The sequence below is a fragment of the Vanacampus margaritifer genome, chromosome 17 (assembly GCF_051991255.1).
Source record: "Vanacampus margaritifer isolate UIUO_Vmar chromosome 17, RoL_Vmar_1.0, whole genome shotgun sequence".
In the NCBI taxonomy this organism is placed as follows: Eukaryota; Metazoa; Chordata; class Actinopteri; order Syngnathiformes; family Syngnathidae; genus Vanacampus; species Vanacampus margaritifer.
In genome coordinates this window covers 10,321,720-10,344,697 of record NC_135448.1, presented here as the reverse complement: position 1 = coordinate 10,344,697, position 22,978 = coordinate 10,321,720, and the positions used below count along the sequence as shown (strand labels likewise).

Genomic DNA, 22,978 nt, shown 5'->3' with positions numbered 1-22,978 from the left:
CAGTATTTATTCTCAAAAAATGGATGCGGATTACTCTGTAAATTCAGATTCATTTAAGGAGCTCTGTTGCCTTGGTATTCCAAGATGTAATGAATTTCCATGGAAGACCTTCACTAGGTCGCTAAACACAATCAAAAAGGAATGGACTGTGGCGGCGACTCAATTATTTTTCCACTGGAAACACATTCATTAGACTTAGCCTCATGCCTTTCATTGTGCTCCCTAGTTGCCCGCTTTTGAAGACAAATGTTTATTCAACCTTGGTGGTCAGTCAGACCTGCCAATTACAATTGAGGTCTCGAGGCTGTTTCGCGAGGGAGATTATATACTGACAGGAAGTAGATCTGTCAGGAAATAGATGCCTAATATCAGCTAACCGTGTTTGCATCTGGATTCATGCAAAATGTCAACTGCAGGGATCTGCACACTTTAGATCGTAAATGCCATTCATCTTTGTTTTATTACATTTCCTTCCCAATGAAGCAGACTGACCCGAACAGCAGCATCATTGTAACGTATAGCCATAGCTAGTAAAAGGAGCCTGTGCATAGTCTATGTTGGAGGGTCAGAGTGAAGACCTCTGAGGAATATATGAATAACAAGGCATGGAGAGAGAAAAAACTCAAGTGAGACTAAATTTTTTTTGCTTGACCTTTACTTGCCATTGCTCCTTTCTCAGTGCTTGCTTGAGTTGTTTTGTACTGTTAATAGTGCTGGCTCACCTTTCCTCGGTTTATGTTTAGAGGACGTACAGGGCATTGATTTCGGTTGTGCAGAGCTAGAGTAGCTAGCCATGAACATGGCAAGCATTTCTTTAAATATTTCACACTTGAGATATATGAATAGATAATAGTGTCTTGAATTCTTGGGACAGCTATTGTGGTTGCTATGAGTGCAAAACTGCCCCAATGTTGTATGGGGTTCCACAGGGTTCAATTCAGGGGCCTTTGCTGTTCTCATTATGGGACTGCTGAGCGTAGCAAGCAAGCAGCACATATTACTATCCTACAAAAATGGGTTTATTGCGGTTATTATATCATCTTCCACGGATTTTTTCGCAAAAATGCGGCCCGTACCGTAGATCGCACCGGGACAAATGAGGTATCAAACGATGCGGCTCGATCTGACTCGGTGCGGCATTATTTTTCTAGGAATTCCCACTTACCACGGCGACGCAATACCCCAAAAAGTGCCATAGGAATGAATGGGAAATGGAAAGACAAAATCACACATCAAGCAACTTTTTCCAAGACACGCTGTGCACGCATACGTTATCCGACCGATACGAATTTTAGCTCATTTTGTAGGAATATTTCCCATCTTTAGCTCAAAATTTTTTTTAAGGAATGAAAGCTCTCCCCTCTGTGCAGGTTCAAAGACAGTGAGTCATATAGCATTTTAACACACTCTGTTTTAGCAATTAGCCAGAGTGCCGGGAAGCAACAAATCTCTTGCCAAAAGTCAAAAGTTTCACTTCAAGTTGTCACCATGGCCACAATCTTTTCTCACTAGACGCCAAATTCTGACATTTTGTAGTGACGAGTGTCTTCTTTCAGACAAACTAACTTTTATTTGGCTAAGGTGTCATTTAGTACCTTTATTTTCCCTTTAAGCTCGGACAAGTCGGACCAACTCGCCTATCTCTGCCATGTTAAATTCAGGCGCCTTTCGCTCTTCATTTCTGATAAATCATAAATTTTCAACCTGCTCTCATTTGGTCATTTTTCATCCGATTAAAAAAATGAGAACATGCTCGTGTTCCCCAAACCCTTGCCGTTCTAACGAGCCATTTCTTGAATCTGTATCTTGAACCGTTAAGTCGTGAGAGGCTTTTGTTCAAGGGGTGCGTCTCTCATAGAATCTCAATGGAATGTGGGGCGCGTGACGGCTCCAAGTCAAAAATGGGTGTGCGTTGTTAAAGTGACAGTGACATATTTTTAGATTATGGTTAACTTCCACATTTCTTGACCGATTCCAGTCGTTTAAATTTTAAACTGTTCAGCTCATTACCAAAGAGTCAGCAGTCCCATTCAAAATTTCCGCGGGAATTTTTCTTGTTGTATCTGCTACTTTGTCTTTGGGTTGGTGTCCAATTACAGGTCCCTTATTCCTTATCGCACTGCATCTTGGAATGGTACATTGTTTTCTTTACATTTTTTTTAATATATATATACCAAAGCATACCAGTATGAATAAATAAAATTTCGTGAATCCATTCAGAGTTGTTCGTCTTCGAACATTGTCAATCATCGAAGAATTGATAGCTATTTCTCCCATCCCAAGTTTTATAGTAAAGTGTTGTGATCACTTATATCAACCTAGAATATTATAACAAAAAGTGTACATACTGTAGCAAAAGTACAATTTGTTCCTAGATTTGTTTTCTAACTTTAACTCAGTTTGTTCTCTTCGGTGGTCGTCATAATGGCATGCCAAATCAAAATATAAAGTGCTCATTGGGCATTGCTTTAAAGGGTGAAAATGCTCTGAAGAAATAATTCTGAGTTACAGTTTATTTATTCTGATGGCGTCAAATCTCTACTCTCTTATACACTCGCAGCAGGAGCCATCTCGCACTAATGTGTGCTTACATTGCACTTGATGTGTATGCGGTCCAGAGTTGAAGAAGCGATTTGTTTGATAAATGGCTGCATCAGAGAGATCAATTTTTGCCTCAGGTTCCTTTTCAACACTTAAGGGAAATTTAACTGTGAAGTGCTTCGGCTTATGTTCTCAGGAACTGGAGAGAGTGACGGCGTTGCAGACCAACCTGCAGCTGGCTGCTGTCATATGCACAAATGCAAGAAGGTGACGGTGTTCTTTGTATGCTTGACAGCATTTAATCTTCATATTCTTGATGCTTTTCATGTATTACTAACGCACGGTTATCTCTTCCAATTGATTTACAAAGCCAAAAATAAGATCATCCTTTATTGATCCCACGCGTTAAAGCATACAGCAGCACGCAGCAGATTGTTAAATACATTATGAATAGCATTGAATAGGAAATAAACTGTTATAGGCAATTCCGGTTTTGCTTCAGGGTGAACAAGTCTTGAGCCGGAGATACTATGTTCTTGTAAGGCATATATAAATGCTAATTACACAGTATGTTTAGTGCAAAAGAAAATAACTCTCTTCATTACCACACAATCAGCCTTACAATTAAGGATCTTTGACTTTGAGTTGTAATTTGGTGTTCAGGGCCAAAATTCTGTCTGATATGCAAATATAGCCAACCTATATCTTTCATTTCACAACATGTTTCTCACACAGCCTGCCCATTGGTACTTTTTTTTAATGATAAATTCCTACTAGTGATGGGAAAATGAAGCTTCATGAAGCACTTGTGATATTTTTTTTTACTCCTCTAGATGGCACTCTTGGGTGAAAGATGCAGTGGAAATGTAATCAATTTCCTTTGCACTAGCCTTTATATTTAAATCAAGAGCACCATCTAGGGGAGTGAAAAAATATCACAAGTGTTTCATGAAGCTTCATTTTCTCGTCACTAGTTCCTACTCATAGAACACCCATTCACCGAGAGAGAAGCTCAGTTTTATACATAGATTTTAATTGTAAAATTCATTATTGTCTTAACATTTTCTTAACTCTAACTGACACGTCAAACTTGACAGTGAATGTCTTCAAAGGGCAGCTGACTGGACAGAAATGCGTCTAATGCTTACAAAAAGAATATTAATCTAAACACCACAATCATTTTTTTTTTTGTAATTTGCTCTGCTTAGGCAACTGAGTGTCTCAAAGGAAGGATTCACAGAAGCCAGCTTGGGCTTATTAGCCAATCAGAGAAGGCGGCAGCTCCTAACAGGCCTGCTTAAGTCTCTTAGGACCATCAAGACACTGGTAAAGTTTTGTTCTTGGCATTGCTGAGGTTGCTTTAAAGAAAACATAACAAATAACGGTATAGTGTTCAAATGTCGCTCTTACCTTCACAGCAAAGAACAGATGTCCGACTCAGCGAAATGCTCGAGGTATGTGCACACATTTGACACACGTGTTGATGACTGACTAGAAAGGTCAAATATCATTATGCATTCTACATTGAAAGCTGAACTCATAGCTGCTAACAAATGCTTCTTTTTTATGAGGATCAGTTGGAGCTAAAAAAAAAAAAAAGACAGTTAATCAAAAAAAACATGACAGGAAAAATAAAATTGTACTTTGTAACATCATCTTTAATTAATATATTTTTGTGCTAAAAAAATGCCTGAATTTGATCCTGAGAAGAGTTTATTCTGTTTTAATTAGGGGTGTCAAAATGAGCGCGTTAATTTAAAGTTCCTTTAATGACGCACATTTTTTTTAACGCGGGATTAATGACCGCCCCTTACTTGGAAAGCCTGTACTGGCGGAATTCCAGTCGCAATGCAGCAGACACGTCCAGGTAAAAATTTTGCAGTAATACATTTAATAATAATGCATATATTTGCAGAGACTGGGGTCAAGTTGTATTTTACAATTTTAAAAATTTGCAGAATTTCACAAGTTACTTCATGGTAAAGATTAGATAGTTCTTAATATGAAAAGAAGAATGTCATTTTAACTAAATTTTATGAATTATTCTGAAATGAAAAGATACAGTCATAGTCTTTCCCACTTTTATGTTAACAACAGGGATGTGATTTTTCCGCTTAGTCGCGGAATTCCGCTTTTTTTTATCTCCCCCCCAAAAAAAAAATTCCGATTTTTTATTTATTTATTTTTTTTTAATTTTTTTAGTAGTTCATTGTGTATGCACATGACTCCGACAGATAATATCCTCTGCTATAACAAAGACATTTGTGGTGTGCTCTAATATGAGTTACTTATCATTTGGTCATGATACAATTATTTGTTCATGAAATTTGAACTCTTCAACATTATTTATGTGTTAACTTAGTAATCACATTAGTTAGATATGATGATATTCTCAGTGATAGTTTTTAAAAGCAAAGGCAGTCCAATGTTTTTCAATGTGACTGATTTTGAGTTGACTAAAACTGCCATTTTATATGGGATAGTTCAATATACATTGAAAATTTATGTTGTTGTTTTGTCTAATTCTTTGTCATGTGAGTGCATTGAAAGTACTTAAAAACACGGAAAACCCATGAGCTCCGGGGGGCTACCTAGCTGGGTGCCAGCGGCCCCCAGACCCCCGGCTAAATTTGCAGATAATTTCACTTTGGTCAAATCATATCCCTGTAACAAGAGTATAAAACTTAAAAAATATATTTTTTACATTTTATTGTACATTTAGAACAGATATAAAATTTGCGAGTCATCGTGAGTTAACTATTGAAGTCATGAGATTAGTTATGATTAAAAAGTTTCAACTCCTGACACCCGTAGTTTTAATTACGGACATTGCTCTATTTCTCCAGGAGGAAGACTATCCCGGTGCGATCCAGCTCTGTCTGGAATGTCAGAAGGCTGCCAGCACATTCAAACACTATAGCTGCATCAGGTATGGCACTTGGATGTGGTAGAAGCCGCAGTCTGAAATGAGCTGTCGGAAAATTGAAAGCATTGACTTCCTTTTCATTATGTTTCAGTGATGGAATTATTCGTCCATTTGGGGAATTCTCGTTGAAAAAGCCCTTACTAGTAGTTACCTACTGCTCATTTATTATTCATATTTTCCCCCCTTTTTTTCTTAAAAAAAAAGATTTTCAACAAAGGGCCAGGCTTTTTGTTTAAATGCAGCTGCCAATGAAATGTGTATTTCACGTCTTCCATTGTGAAGGCTTATTCCCGGTCCGTGCTGTTCGTCAGAAATCCTCCAGCTAAAACCCTCGTCACCTGTGTTTGAACTCAAGGTGCCAAAAATCCTCTCATACACGCAGCAAATGTATTTTTACATGTTATAATTATAACACTGGATGCACAAAAACTAGTGCAGTTCTTTCACTGAATTCACATAATGTGGTGAATTTTGGCCTTCTATGTACTGGTTAATAACCCAATTGCAAATTTGACATTAGAAGCGTTTGACTCCCTCTAACAATTAGCAAAGTGGCTCAGAAAAATCTTTGAAGCTGAAAACTCCGGTTGTGACAATTGGGCTAAAGTGACAGGATGACGGATGATCATTAAGCACACATTATAAGATGGAAATCACAATGCTGAACACTCCTTCTTACTCCGCCCCTTGCATCTGCTCTTAATTTGCTTGGATATCACTTCTGTCTTCACCATGACATTAATTTGTCATTATTGGCATTGAATGCATATGGGGATGCTAGTGGAATGTATGATATAGAGGTGGCTGCATACTAAACAATCCGGTACATTATTGGGCACCAGTTATGTCTTTTCGGGGTTGCACGGCTTAGTTTACACTAATGTGATATAAGTGAAGTTGAGACTGATTATGTCATTGATATTTCAATTTGATTGTACAATTTTTTTTAAATCCAAGCAATAATATATACCATAAAATCCATGTACAAGGTGCATTCCCCCCATATAAATATCCAAAATAGTCCCACTGTATTACACACGGATTCTTTTGAACTTCCACAAGCGTGTCACGGCATAACGACTGACGTGACTCATTTTTGAGTCACTGTATTTGCGGACATCAACAACCCAACATCCCCCTCACATCAAGTTCAATTGCTAAGTAAGGATGCTAAAAAATGTAAAAAAAATGAACAATTGTGTTATGATCACATTATATTATATGGCGCCTGTTGCCGGCGTTTAGTGATATTAATATATATATATATATATATTAATATATATATTAATATATATATATATATATATATATATATTAATATATATATTAATATATATATATATATATATATATATATATATATATATATATATATATATATATATATATATATATATACACATATTAATATATATATATATATATATATATATATATATAAGTACATTCACTTTTATTTATTTATTTTTATTTTTTCATTTGGCATTTCTGGTCCTCCATAATTTACCAAGGCTGCTCAGCGATAGAGCACAATTTAAATCAATGAAGGTGACGGAGTAATTTCATTCATCCGATGCTATCGGCAGCTCTGCTTTCTCCTCAAATCAAAATCGTGATTAGTGACTAGTCAAGTAGTAAAGTTTAGAACTTTAATTGTATTGTAAAACCCATAATGCGTCTTAATTCAGGGTAGTTTTCAGTGAGTGAGATGTGGAAGCAAATAGAAAAATATCAGCCCTTTGCCATCTCCGTGTCTGTGTTTTTCTCAATATGCTGTAGCAATAACACTCCATAGTAGCTTCGAGTACATCGGCGACACTCTTGCGAACGACCATTATCATGCACGTTTTACTCGAGCTCTTTGGCCCTGACTGCGTCGCCCTCTCTCAGCAGCTTGTTGTCGGCTGGGTGCACTTTGATTTAACCTTGTAGCGACAGTTTGCCATGCGCCACTGAATGCCCTACGTGAGGGTTTTGTTTCACGCCTCCCCGCTTGTTCGTGTCCCTTGCCTTTTAAAAGTCAATATTGTTATTTGAAGAACACTGTTCCAAAGCCCCCCTGCGCTGTCTCGATGCATTTTCATCAAGTGGCTCACATCGGCGGCTATAGGGCAGCTCGAGAGCTCCCTGAATTCAACAGCTGTGCACGCTGTGAACCTTGTTGTGTTAGGCAATAAATGCAGGTTTGTGGGGGATCTAATTGGTGCATGTCAATTAATATAAGGTTTGCTGGATTTAGTTTACATTGAATGCCTGCTATTTGCGGCAGGTGTGAACCGAGGGCTGTCGCCAAAGTGCATGAGGAATTGACACCTCAAAATGTTAATACTGTATTGTAATTGCATATACTGTAGATGCCACAACAAGTCTATAAATGAAGCGCTTCAACTCACTTTAATACCAAGATTCCACCAAATGACTAATACTATGATATAGGGATGTTCGATACCACTTTTTTTCAGACCGATACTCAACTCTTGAGTAGTCACCAATAAATTATACCAATACCACTAGTACATAAAATGCCCCCCCCCCTCCCCCCAAATGAGAGGTAATTTTAAAGAAAGACCTATAAATCCCAATATACACTCTAAAAACAGTTGGGTCAAAAGTAACCCTATTATGGATCAAATATGGACCAATCCTCTTTATGGGTCAATTTGGCCCAACTTTCTCGGTTGTTTTATACAAAATGACCCAATTTTTTGACTCAAGTAAAGGATCTGACCAATATTAATGAGTTATTTTATGCTGAAATATCCATTTCTTGACTCAAACTTGGGTCAAATCAACACAAGTAGAGGATCGGTCCATTTTTGACCCATAGTTGGGTTATTTTTGATCCAGCTGTTTTTAGAGTGTAAAATTTTCCCTTCAAAATGCTAATGTAATTTCTACTTCCTGATTGTAAAGCAGCCACAACATGGTGTATTTCTATGAGTACTGATACAGTACATTAAAACAAGACCTGTATCCGCACCGACACCTGGTATCGATACTCACCCATCCCTACTGTTATCACTTTGAACCATTGAATACCAGACAATCAATCCCCCCCCAAAAATATTAGCAAAACTCCAAATGTTAAAATGGGGTTGTTTTTACCCAATGTTGGGTTAATTATTTCCCCCCTGCATATTGGGTTGACGATGCTGAGGCTGGTCGCCATATTTGCCACACGACAATACCCAGCCTTATTTCAAGGCATCGGGGCCGATTCCAATATCTTGTGGCCACTTTATGATCAGGAACTAAGAATAAAATTTAGGGGAATAGAAATTTGACACTAACACTTGAATTATTATTATTATTATTTTTTTTTACAAATATAAAAAACTATCTGTGACTGAATGGCTGGCATCTGGAAAAACATTTAAATGCGTCTTTGGGATTGAATGGGTTAATTTCATGTAATTTTAAGGAAAAATGCTATCTTGGGAGAAATACGTCTTTTCTTAAAATAATCTGCCTTTTTTTCGGGGGGGATTTTATGTATCAGAAGTACAAGTGGTATTGGTACAATTGGTTTCAGTATCGGTGACTACTCAAGAGTTGAGTACTTCTATTGGTATCGGTCTGAAAAAAAAGTGGTATCAAACGTCTCTAAAATTTTATGTAACATAGCAATTGCTAGTGGCTTGGTGAGTCAGTGGGTAATACTGCTGACTTTTGACTCAGGGATCAGGGTTCAAAGCCCAGTCAGGGTGGAAGACTCACCGATGGAGAAGTTCGGAGAGAGTTCAATGCCCTAAAAGAAAATATTTGTTAGTTTTGTGTGCAGTGTTTGCTTCATTTTATTGGGTTCTATTTCAGTAGTGTGTTACTATTAATCTCACCAAAGGAATAACCATTGCATATATATATTTTTTGTTATGTGGAATATTTACATGGGCTTTAGTGTGCAAAACAAATAAACCAAAAAAAAAAAATCTTCCCTTGGGCTACATAGCCACTTTGTTGCCTCTCTGCCTGCTACGGCTTTCATGACCACAGCAAAAAAGAAAAAATAGCAAAACACAGCATTCCCACTGAATCTGAGCTTCCGGGCCACACCCTTGAAGGCACGGATAGCCTGTTTATCCAGTCAGCAGTCTGCTGTGGAGGGACTTTGCTCAGGGCCCCGTGGGCACCTATTGTCACTTCTAATTGAAAATAAGGTGTTAAAAAAACACCTCTCAGATTCCCTCTTAGCCGCATTTCAAACCTTGAGTTCCATGGGGGGAACAGGTTGTTAATTAGGTTTTCTTCCTCATTTGTTATTTATGTATTCTGTCTGATCACGGAAGGATGCCAGTATGCAAGCAGGCATCTGATTCCACACTCAAACATAGCACAAATGGTGGCCAATGTGTTTTGCTATCGTGAAAGTCAAGGTAACCAGTTCTGTTCAGTCTTTCCGTTTGCTCATGCTACCACATGACAGTGTGGGTGTGTGTTAAAATGATATAAAAACGGTCTCCCTGATTTGTTGGAATTTAGATGTTTCTGGGGTTGGTGAAGGACTCTGGTTGGTGGCCCGGTGGGTGGTGTCTGGTCGGTGCTGGATTTCACTTTCCTTTCTTTGGTCCTTCCTCGGGTCTCCTGACGGCCTCACGACTCTGGCTGGAAGTGTTCGGTTTAGGTTTTAGCTGAACTAATGAATACACACACACTCACACGCACACACACACACACACGCACATACACACACTCAACCACATACAAAAAAAAAAAAAAAAAAAAAGAGAGAGCAATGATGATGACATGAGCTCTCCAGAAAAAAGAAAAAAAAAGATATAAAAACGGAGCAGGGCATTTATCCAGTTGGCCTCTGCTTCACTTTCAGTTGGACCGTCTGAACTGAAAGCTGTTAAGGATTCTCTCGGGTGTTGAGCGCGGACGCTAGGATGTACTTCTTCAATCGGCACAACCGGTTATATAGATGGAGTTCGGTCTGTACTTGAAGCAAACTTCCTGCATTGTTGTGTGTTACGTAACAACTCGTTAACCTTGACCGCGGTGTCTTGATTTTTGGCAGCGCAGCCAATGTCGCACTGGTGTTGGGCTGACTGCTAATTATTTGAGGTTCATGAGTGTCCTTGTAGCGTCAACAGGATAGCTGACAACTTCAAGTTCCTTCAAACAGTTTTTGCCCTATCAAGGTTTATCGTGGGCTGAGTTTGAGGATGTTCTCATTTGTGGGTTTTCTATACGAGCAACCTGTGGGGACACAATCTCCAGGTTCAGCTTCTCTTACGCATTTCTCCGCATTCTCCTTAATTAGCAATTTTATTAAGGACACTTTCTCCCTTTGGGCAACTTGCTGTCTCACAAGGCTCAACACTAGAACGGGCTGACCCGATAAAGACCCCCAAACAAAGCTGGGACAGAAGCAGGGAGACGATGGAACAAAGGATGATTAGGGTTGGGTGCTGCGCAGCGGTAGCCCAAGGGAATTGTAGGGGTGTCCTGGGATGGGCAAAAATAAGATGTGAATTCTGTTGTTGCTAGGCATGAGATAACATCTTAAGATGCTTCAAGGTTGTGTGGGCGTTTTGTGTTTGTCATAATGTGGTGTACCCGTGTAATATTCTCACGCGTTACTTACGAGTGTTATTAACTCTTGAAATTATTGTTGAAAATGAACTTTGTCTTGTTCTATTTACTTGACAAGGCTGTTTTTTTAAAAATATTTATTAATGTATTTTACTTCTGTCCTTGAGGACCACAGTCCTGCATGTTTTAGATGTTTTCCTCCTCCAACACACCTGATTCAAAGGAGCAGCTCATCAGCAAGTTCTGTTGAAGCCTGGTAATGATCATGACTATTTGAATCAGGTGAGTTGGAGTAGGGAAACATCTAAAACATGCTTTAAACATGCTTTACGTGATTCAAATGAGCAGCTCAGCAGCAAGATCTGTTGAAGCCTGATGATAATCTAATCAGGTATGTTGGAGGAGGAAAACATTTAAAACATGCTAGACCGTGGCCCTCGAGGACCTGAGTTTAAGACTTATGTTGTAGATGATTCCCTCCTCCAACACACATGAATCAAATGATCACATCATCAGCAAGCTCTGTTCTGTTGAAGTGTGATAATAATCCTGGTCATTTGAATCAGGTGTGCTGGAAGAGGGAATAATCTACGCGCCCCTTGAGGACTGGAGTTTGAGACCTATGTTTTTGATGTTTTGCTCCTCCAACACACCTGATTGAAATGATCAGCTTGCCAGCAAGCTCTGCTATAGCCTGATAATGACCCTTTTTTTAATCAAATGTGTTGGAGGAGGGAAGCTTGATGTCCCTTGAGGATCGGAGTTTGAGACCTATGTTTTAGATCAGTGGTGTCCAAACTCTGTCCTTGAGGGCCGGAGTCCTGCAGCTCTGGATAAGCCTGATAACGATACTGTTCATTGGAACAGGTGCGTTGAAGCAGGGAAACATCCAAAACCTGTAGGACTCCAGCCCTCGAGGACTGAGATTGGACACCACTGTTTTTAGATGATTCCTTGCTCTAACACACCTGATTCAAATGATCAGCTCCTCAGCAAGATCAGCTAAAGCCCTGCTAATGATCCTGATTGTTTGAATCAGGTGTGTTGGAGGAGTGAAGCATCTATGCGTCCCTTGAGAACTGGAGTTTGAGACCTGTTTTAGATGATACCCTCCTCCAACCCACCTGAGTCAAATGATCACATCATCAGCAAGCTCTGTTGAAGTCTGATAATAATCCTGGTCATTTGAATCAGGTGTGTTGGAGGAGGGAAGCATCTATGCGGCCCTTGAGGACTGGAGTTTGAGACCTATGTTTGAGATGTTTTCCCCCTCCAATACACCTGATTCAAATTATCATCCCATCAACAATCTCTGCTAAAGCCTGATAATGACCCTGATTATTTGAATCAGGTGTGTTGGAGGATGGAAGTATCTAAAACATGCAGGATAGGGGTTCTTGAACACTCAAGTTGGTGATCCCTTTGCTTGGCTATTGAAAATACTGTATAAACATACCTAGTGGCTGATGAGTTTTTTCTATTTTTTTTATTATAAAGGAACTTAAACACAATATTCAACTTTTTCTCTCCACAGTGAATTGAATTCCAAACTGCAAGACACTCTGGAGCAAATCGAGGTACTCTTTCTCACGCTCTCTCACTCGCCGCCTTATCTGTAATTGAGTTATTGAGAACCACTATATGTGAAAATGCTTTTAATCTTATATATTGTTTGGCTCTCCGCTTTAATTTTCCCAAAGCAGAAGTTTGACTGTTTAATTCCGCCTCTGTCCAAATATTGACATTCTGAAAAAGTCATTATTATGAGTGCAAAAGGATGTAAATCATATCAGTTTCATCTCCAGCTCTGTTGCGAGATTATGGCGTGATAAAAAGGTATGCGGAGCAATTTTCTCCGCACCGCCGCCCCTGCGCTTGAATAGATTAATTACTTTCGTTTTGTCTGTACACAAGAAAAAGCCATGCACGCGTGCACACAAATATTGCAAAGCCATCGGTGGATGTGCTTGCTTGTTTACCTGTCAGCTTTGGTGATCAACAAAAGAAAATCCTCAAAACTCATTTTACTAATCACTTTGTACAAAGAGCAAGAAGATGATGGCTTTGTGTGCCATGTTTGCAACCATGCAGTAAGAGAACATTTCACCTCTGTCAGCACCCGAAAAGGTCGATTCCGTAGGGCAAGGTCGTAATGTATCCTTGAATTTCGCATCTTTGTCCAAAACATCCTCTCTCATTCACATCCAATCATCGTATCCTCCACTTTTGTGTACGAGCCACTCATTTGCGCATCTATATCTAAATCCCTGGTCTTAATGTTGATAATCCCCCTTTTTTCCCCCCCCACCTTTTGTCATCCATCTGTTTCTGCCTCCAGGAACAGCTTGACGTTGCTCTGTCAAAGACTTGCAAACACTTTGATGTTGCTCACTATACCAAGGTCCAGCTGGCTTATTCACTCCTGGGGAAGACACAGGTGAGTTGTTGCAATCATGCTCAAGGTCGTGGAAATGATCGAACGCCGAGAAATGTGTTTCCTCTTGGCTTAATCCTTGTTTCTTTTGTCAAGCCTTTGCCCAACATTTACTCTTTTTTTTCCTGGATCATTTGAATAAGGGTAAATGTCATGCATGTAATCTAGGAGCTGAATGACACTCACAAGGTTGTGCTAATTTGTAGTTCTGGCAGAAGGTTATAATTATTATCATACAATATATCTTTACCAGTGTTCCTATCTTTCAAATAAATATTTACTTGCATGCACAATTTAATGCATGCGGCTCCCAGAGGTCTCAGCTGAATTGGTTCACTTAATTATGTCAATATTTGATTAAAAATACTGTTAAAAAATCTGATTGCCTTTCTACCAAAATGAAATCCAGAGCATTTACCCAAGCCTGACTTAATTAATGAGATGTATTTTTGGTGTGAGGTTGATGTGAGAAGGGCGTTTGTTACAATACAAGTTATGAAGCAAAATACAGCCGTTTTTATCCATCTCAGGGTGCGGCCATTTTGCCACTTGCTGTCGACTGAAGATGACATCACAATTGCTCAGAGCGCAGGCAACGACCAATCATAGCTCACCTGTTTTTTTTTTCCGTTTTTTTTTCTTTTCATTTCTTTTTATTTTTTTCCAGGAGAGCTCAGTATTGTTCATTCGATTTGACATCATCATTGCTCTCCTTAAAAAAATAAAAAATAAAAAATAAAAAAATAAATAAAAAATGTTTTTTTTTTCTTTTTTTTTTCTTTTTTTTTTAAATATATATACATATACACACACACATATATATATATATATATATATATATATATATATATATACATATATATATATATATATATATATATATATATATATATATATTTGTATGTGGGTGAGCATGTGCATGTGCGTGCGTGCGTGTGTGCGTGTGTGTATTCATCAGTTCACCTAAAGCCCATTAAAAAAAAATCCCATACTAATAATATAATATAATAATAAATTGCCAAATGCAGAAACATCAATGTAAGTTATCACGATGTAGTGGCTCTCGCTAACAGGCAGAATTAAGTAACCAGAATTAGCTCACCTGTTTTCTGAAGCTGAGCTGTGATTGGTTGTTACCTGAGACCTGAGCAACATTGATGTCATCTTCAGTCGACAGCAAGTGGCAAAAAGGACGCCCCCTAAAATGGATAAAAACGGCTGGATTTTGCTGCTTAACTCAAATTCCACCAACACAATATTAACCAGATTACCGTATTTAGTCTAGTAGGGCTGCATAGAACATATCATTGTCAATATTTTTTGGGTGTTTGATTTTCACTTCACACGTTAGAGGATTCAGCCAAATATGCTGCTGGTAACAAACCAAAGCAAGACGGTCATATTGAACGGCTGCAGCTGTCGGCGTTTGCTCAGTTCGCCGCAGCACGTGGGTGGGAAACAGCCCCGAGCCCACTCAGCGTAATGAAAAACATTAATGTTTCAAAATAGGTAATGAACTCTTACCCTTAATGTAATTCTTGAAAAGCTCAAATCCTATCACAAGGCGACCTGATTTTAAGGGATGTAAATGTGCAAGTGGAGAACTATTTTCAGCTTATTAAGTATTTACAATGGTATACTAGAAGGAGAGGGGAGAAACTGTAGAGCCCGTGTTCATCTTAATGAAGGAACATGTCACATAGAGCAACAGTGTAGCTCACTGATGACTTTTTAATAGATCTTGGACAACAATGCATCTCTCTGTCACAGAGAAAAAGCTATTAGGCGTTGACTGAAATGCCAATGCTTGTTAAATGAGTGCTTACCACTGAGATGCAAAACCTTCTCGCTTTTCTTACCGACATTTTCACGAGCCTGATGTATAAATGTTTTTCATCTCCAAGGAGACCATTTATATTATGTGGCAAATTAAGTATAGTCCCTTAGACACTGAGCATTAAATGCCCTGTTTCTTTCTTTCTAATGCTAATCAGAAATTTGAAACCGAAATTGACAGTTTATATTTAGCCTATGATTGGGAATTTCCATTGTTGAAAACATTTCCCTTCATATATCTAATCTTATTTACTCACCCTAATATACTTTTAAATCCTTCAAAAGATCAAGTCGTTTTAGGACTTTGAATCGCAATATCTGCTGTGAGCCTTTTTCTTCCCAGATGAAAATGACATCTTGATATGATCCTTTTCATAAATGAGTGTTTGGATTTTTCTGCAGACTGCTATGGATCAGCTGCACATGCACTTCACCCAAGCCATTCACAACACTGTGTTCCAAGTGGTGCTGGGATACGTCGAGCTCTGTGCTGGCAATGCTGATACCAAATTCCAGAAGATGCAGTATAAGGATCTGTGTACGGTAAGAGACTGATGTCCCCCCCCCCCCCCACAAGCACTGTGTATGTGGTGAATTTTGTAGTTTTCTCTTACTGCTTTCTTTTTCTTTTCTTTTTTTGCATATATATATATCTTTTTTTATATATAGTTTTTCACATTAAGGATTTTTTCCCCCCAATTTTTTTTCCTGGATTTATTTCCCTATTCTAGTAAATTGAATGTTCAACAGCGGTTTTTGAAGAATTTGTGGGTTTGTAAAAAAATAAAATAAATTAAAAAAATATTTTTTCAGAATTTTAATTTTTAATTTTTAATTTTTAATTTTTAATTTTAATTTATTTTTAATTTATTTTTAATTTATTTTTAATTTTTAATTTTTTTAATTTTTAATTTTAAATTTTAAATTTTAAATTTTAAATTTTAAATTTTAAATTTTAAATTTTAAATTTTTAATTTTATTAATCAAGGAGTCACAGGCCGGGTGCTCATCTCTGATCGAGTGTACACACTGGTCCCTTACTTGTTTATTTATCTGAACTTGAACAATTTTGGTTCCACTTTCATCCACATCCCATCAAACTGTTTTAGAAGCTGTAGCTTGGTCAATTTATCAAGAACTTACTGGGGCAAATTGCTGAGTGTCCCCAAGAGATTATGCTGTAGAAGGTTATTGGTAAAGGTTCCCTTTGCCTGTGTGGAGTGGACAATTTGCTTCTGTCCTTTTTCACACCGTATTCAAGTTTTCTTCTTCACACTCGACTTGCTTGTTGACTTCTTGTTGTCCGACTTGCACACCTGTCAATGCGGCTTGCTCTCCCATTTAGCTGTCCCCTCAGTGTACTTCCTTCTTCTTCTTTTTTTCATCACCAGTCTGACTTGTTTCCCTCTTCATGCGGTATATTTTCAGATTCTACATTGCTTTTTGAAAGGACTCTGGGTCAAGGCATATTTTTTCCATGTTTAGATCCACAGAAATGACAGTGATGATGTATTGAATCGGTGGCATACATTCTGTCTCCTGTAATGTGAAATTTAAGATGTATCCTTTCTTTTACTCCTTGCATGCTTGTTTTAGCACCTCTCAAATCAAAGCGAGCGGTTTTGTAAGTAAATGTGGAGGAGAGAATGCATTGATTCTCTGTTCCCATGATAAAAAAAGGTTGAATGATGTGATAGCTCCTATTGTGAACTCACTTTTTTAATTATGTGACTTAAAAATTCAAGCGCAACGGGATCTCTCTGTGAGGTCAGTTAGGGTTACTGTAAGGCAATATTAATTTTACATTAGCATCTCATTATTATTGGCCAGGCTTGGTTATGGTATCAATCCCTTGGTCTGTTGGATTTCTTTCATTCCGGTCACAGGAAGTGACGTGGCTAGGAATTTTGGGCTTCTGAGTCTTGAGTGTCTTAACGTTACTCCAAAATAACTAAATGGATTGTTTTTTATATAGTGCTTAATCTACGCCAACTGTTTTACAAACCCTCACATTCACCCATTCATACAGCAATGGCCATGCCAGGTCCACTGGGAACAAATTAGGGTTCAGTATCTTGCTCAAAGCCACTTTGACATGGTCATAAGGGCTGAGGATCGAACCCATAACATCCCGTTTGGGAGATGACCACTCTACCACTGAGCCATGCCGATCCCAGGTCGAGTTTCTTATTCATAATAACTCATTCACTGCCATTGACGGCTATAGACGTCAAAAATTCATTTGAACTATTTCTATTAGTTTAACAATGTTTTCCACTTTTGTTAACAAGAGTATGAAAACCTAGGAAAAAAAATAGAATTTTTTTTAGAACAGGTATAAAATGTGTGATTAATTGCGAGTTAACAATTGAAGTCATGCGATTAATTACAATAAAAAAAATTAATCGCCTGACGCCCCTAATTTTTTTAATAATCTTTTCTTTTTTTTCAAACAAAAGATTTTAAAAAAAGTCTAGGTTTTTATACTCTTGTTAACAAAAGTGGGGAAAAAATAGGTATAGAAATAGTTAAAATGAATTTTTGACGTTTATAGGCGTCAATGGCAATTAATGAATTAAACAACTCCGAGCTTCTACATCAGCATTTTTTTCCTGGTTGATGGAAATTGATGTCTTGGTTTTATGGGCTCTCACAATAATGAACCGTCTACGAACCTTTCTGTTATGTTGCTAGTTTTTGAGAAGATGCACATTAAGGCTAATCCAGCCTGAACGGGGAGTTCAAAACTGTGTTCCCATGGGAAGTCCCCGTCTCCTTACCAATTCTCAAATCCTGTTTAGGCTACATCAAAGCACTTTGATGATGAACCGAAGCTTCAGGTTATTGACCAAACGAAACACTTTTACAATAAATGGCGGCTTCTGCGTTTTTGTTGGATAGGCAGAGGTTTTCACTCCCAACAGGATTAGCAGGTGACTGCAGTCCCACAATCTTTGCTTTGTTTGTCAGCGTACTTGCATAAACACAAGACTCAGGTGATTCAGTGATTCAATATACGAAGATGTTCCACCCCACCCAATTGCTCACAAAGTACAGTGCAGTGATTTGTGTGTAGGTGTGACTGAGTTTGCATTTCTCAAAAAACCCACAGACCCATTTACACTCACGCTTCTTTCTTGTACCACAGTTGCTTGGCAACATGCTACTGACATGGTTGACTTGGAAAATATAAAGTGTCAAATGTATGGCACATTACACATGACGTTGTGTGTCTGTATATAGAATGTCCCAATATTGTATCTGTCCAATATGCTGGGCAAGGTTGGAGCCGATCCCAGCTGTTATTGAAATACATTAAAATATGTAGTGAAGAAGGAAGGAAAAGATTTTAATATTATTTTTCACATTTTTTTCCATGTTAGACTCTAATCACTGATTTCATCTTGAATGACACTCAATTACCAATGATGCCTAATTGTGAGTTGTGATTTGCTTTTTTTTTTACCCACTGAAGCTTAAATGCGGTTATTATGCATTCATTTAATTCATATTAAAAAGCACATTTGAAACTCCTAATTGTGTGTTACCTCACAGAAAGGACAAATTAGGCATAGGTTCATTTAGCATCCTTTTGCTGTTAATTATAAATTTTTCTAACGAGTTTATGCATTAATTAGCTCTTCCGTCAGTACATTTCTTGTGACACGGAAATGAGATGTTTCCCGACAGTGCCTCAATAATGAGCTCAAGTATTAATTAGATATGATATCAAACAGCTTATGTTGTAATTCTATTTAAACTTCTGTTTTCGTCTTTCCCTCATTTTCCCGCAGGCTATATTGAACTCTGAATAACTCTGTGTTTGCAGCATATCACCTCGGACAGCTACATTCCGTGTCTGACGGATCTCTGCAAGGCATTGTGGGAGGTGATGTTGAGTTACCACCGCACGATGCAGTGGCACGAGGAGCATGACAAGCAAGCCGCCACGCCCACTGCAGGTACCGCACTATGCCTTTGTCACCACATGTTCAATTTTATGTTCTGCATTTGAAGCCTAAGGACACAAGTGATATCATCACACAATATTTCTCATTTTCAAACACTAATCTCGTCACTTCCCTTTGCACTATTTTTCTTGAGTTAAAATAGTAAATCTGCTCTCAGTACCCTGGTTTGGTGAAAATGGGGTCGGGTTTCCACACGCTCTGGAGCGCTAATCTTTTCTGGCTGTTTGATATCAGCATAATGCACAGCTTGGTCAGGTCTGCAGCTTGCACAGAAGAATCGGCCAATCTTGGTCAATTTAAAGTGTATTTCTTGTTTGTGTGCTTTTACACTGCATTGCAATACAGTTGCAGTAGTTTATGCGGTTCCCTTTTGGTTTAGAGGTCATTGAACAATGAAAATATTGCAATTCCGATATTTTTCATGCTTTCATTTTTGTAGTCTGTCCTTTTTGCATGACTATACTCTTATTTTCAAACATTTGACGCCATTTTGAGGAATCTCAAACTGAATTATTTTTCGAGTTAAATTTTAAGTCAAAAATTGATCTATTAATACATTTTCGGCGACTGCCTCAATCTTCTTTTTAACTCATTCAAACTCAAAAAATGTGTAAAAACGTTTTAAATATTTTGTTCTTCACTCCCCAAGACGTGCTTTTTTTTCATTTTTTATTTTTTGCATACAGAAGTCTTTGGTGCAGCTTCTGGCATGAATGGTAGTTATTAAAAGAAAACGGCCAGCAGGTGGCAGCAGAGTATAAAAAATCAGCCAGGGCCATGTTGCAACAAGCTCTTTTTGTCAGTGTTTTCACCAGGAATGTGAATATTGATGAAACTGAGCTGTATTGTAATGCAAATATACATTTTTATTATTTTTATGCTGATATATATATATATATATAGGCATAGGTTATATGCCTATATATAGATAGAATAATCTTTTTTTTATTTATTTTTTTAAAGATTATTAAAAATTAGGGGTGTCAGGCGATTTTTTTAATTAATCGCATGACTTCACTAGTTAACTCACGATTAATCACACATTTTATATCTGGTCTACTACAATAAAACCAATTCTAGGTTTTCATACTCTTGTTAACAAAAGTGGGAAAAAATGTTAAACTAATAGAAATAGTTATATTATTATATTTTTGACGTCTGTAGCCGTCAATGGCAGTGAATGAGTTAATTTTGATATGAATTGTCTAACTAATAACTATTTGAATCAGATGACTTATTTCCATTGCCCACATTCCAATAGATGAACGGAAAACATGGTAAGCTTTGGATATTTCATTAAATGCCATCTTCCCTGTGAAGGAAAGGACATACACCTCGTTTCCTGCCAAGAGTGCCATCAATCATCTCAATAGTTGATTGGCTTTCACCTCTGTGTAAAGGTGTCCCTGGCCATAGCTTTGTCTTGCATTACAGTCTCTCCTAATGTGTACGTGGTCCGTCGCTGTCGTGATTTACTGTACATGTGCCAGTCTCATTTGTTCAACAGTATTTTGAGGTGACTTTGACCTCCAGCTGACACTAAAGGCCACACCTGCGTCGTAACTATGGATAGCTCCGCCTCCAGTCTAACTATAGCACTTAATATAGTGAGTTGTTCACTTTAACGTTTTACTAATTAATCTTGTCCCTTTTATGAAAGAAGAGGTTTTCACTGGATGCAACTCTAGCCGGGGTCATTTTTTATCCTACCTGTCAACATAGATTTCCTACTGTAGCTAATACCTGGACATGTTTCATTTACAATGAAGGCCATCAGGCACAGAGGTCAAGCGTGTGTAATAATAAATAAAAATGGCCAGTTTACCTTTGCAGGCGATCAGTACGGGCCTTTAAAACTTATGTTGGAGTGATATCAAGTGTCGAGCAGATCTCAGAGTGATTATTTTTACACCTACATTGTATTAGGCAGAGTATATGTTTTGAATCACAGCTCATTCTGTATTCGTATTTCTTGAATGTTTATATCTAAATTTGATTCATTTTTCTAATGCCTCAGTTCTCCAAAATGTTGGAAAAGCTTTTCAACTCTCGACTTGAAAACTTCTTTGAGAAGTATAAAATAATAAATGACGGACGATATGGTTTTAGAACCGGAAGAACTACCTCCATGGCAGTAATTGATGCAATAGAAGAGAGAAATTACAAAAAAAATATGCAGTTGGTATCTATACAATAGATCATTCATTCCTTGTTAATAAACTGGAACAAAATAATATACGCGATACAACTGGAGACCGGTTAAAAAGTTATTTCACAGGAAGGGTGCAATACGATAAAATCGGTCAATATACATCAGAAGAACTTGACATTGTTTGTGGTGTTCCCCAGGGCTCCGTGTTGGGTCCAAAGCTTTTCAATGCATATATAAATGACATTTGAACGTTTCACAATTACTAAAACTTATACTATTTGCAGATGATACAAACATATTTTATAGTAGTAATACTTAGTATGAGTTGATAACTGTCGTGAACAAGGAGTTAAAATCCATCAAAAAGTGGATGGAGATGAATATATTATCTCTAAATTTTCACAAAACAAAAGTTGTGATTTTGGTAATGTAACATTTTTAGGAGTTCTAATCGACAAGTCCCACGTCAGATAAATTCAAACTCAATTATTATCAAAGTGAAACTTTGCTTGGATGGAAATGCACCTTTTGGAGAGTGCATCTTAAACTTATATTAATCTTCCATCTTATTGTGATAGTGTATGCTTGCTGCCTTTTTATGTTATTTTATTTTTTATTTTTTTTTAATCATTGTGGGCATATTATCCATTAGCATTGTTGGTATACTTGGTGGGACTTAATACGTTTTCCTTCCTTCCATTCCTTTTCAGGCTAAGTTTAGTCGAGTATTGTCTGGAGAAATTGATAAATTGTTGATTTTGATTGCTGCCTGAAATAAATGAACAATGAATGAATGAATGATCACATGGACTTTTACCTTACAGTTGCCATCTGGATAGATGTTCAACCACATATTGCATTACCTTATGTATAAATCAACCTTTTTAAATAGCCATTGACTTTCTTTCAAATTTGCATAAATACTGCCACTGCGCCATTATTAATACCACTGCTATGCATGATAAATGGCTGTGCAGATAACATGAAGAGATGAGGACATCTGTAATTTGCAATTGATTCATGCACGTGCTGAGCGGCGGCCTACCTAAATATAAACACAAACGCATTACTCCTTGTCTCATTTGTTTCTATAATGATTGCAATCATAGGTCAAGAAGAGGAGGAGGAGAAACGGAATTTGATTCCAAACAAGTAACTAAACCTAAACTTCAAATATGTTCCTCGACAGAAAAATATCAGTCAAAATTATGCAAATTTAAAATATGAACATGCTGCGGACAAAAAAAAAATCATTTTCAGTAAAAGTTAAAATATTATAATTTAAACATGTCAAAATGCCATTTTGTCACTTGATTTGTTTTGTTTTGTTGTTCATGTAAAATTCTAACCACAGAGAGCAGCTGATGAAACGGAAAATGGCTAAAACGTCTTATTTGGATACATTAATGCAAATAACCCGGACAACCGAAGAATTTGATTTGTATGGATTATGATGAGATATATGGAATAGTATAAATTAAACAGACTTAATGTTAAATAGTTTCATTTTATTCCAGACTTGACTACTCTTGAGATTCTCTCCCCGTGCTTTTCTTAGTGTGGTCATTTACTTTAAAATCTAT

At 37.5% G+C, this 22,978-nt stretch overlaps 1 protein-coding gene across 3 annotated transcripts in view; it reads left to right on the top strand.

Moving 5' to 3' along the window:
- The window catches only part of vps50 (VPS50 EARP/GARPII complex subunit), a 73,802-nt gene that overhangs the window by 14,520 nt on the left and 36,304 nt on the right, over window positions 1-22,978 (top strand). For 2 of the 3 annotated variants that reach the window (XM_077548440.1, XM_077548439.1), the window contains exons 6-13: window positions 2,738-2,808; window positions 3,750-3,867; window positions 3,960-3,995; window positions 5,388-5,470; window positions 12,537-12,579; window positions 13,341-13,439; window positions 15,675-15,815; window positions 19,102-19,234. In XM_077548440.1, coding sequence (XP_077404566.1) covers window positions 2,738-2,808; window positions 3,750-3,867; window positions 3,960-3,995; window positions 5,388-5,470; window positions 12,537-12,579; window positions 13,341-13,439; window positions 15,675-15,815; window positions 19,102-19,234 — 724 coding nt within the window. The remainder of the gene's footprint in view (window positions 1-2,737; window positions 2,809-3,749; window positions 3,868-3,959; window positions 3,996-5,387; window positions 5,471-12,536; window positions 12,580-13,340; window positions 13,440-15,674; window positions 15,816-19,101; window positions 19,235-22,978) is intronic. The other variant, XM_077548441.1, reaches the window with a different exon arrangement.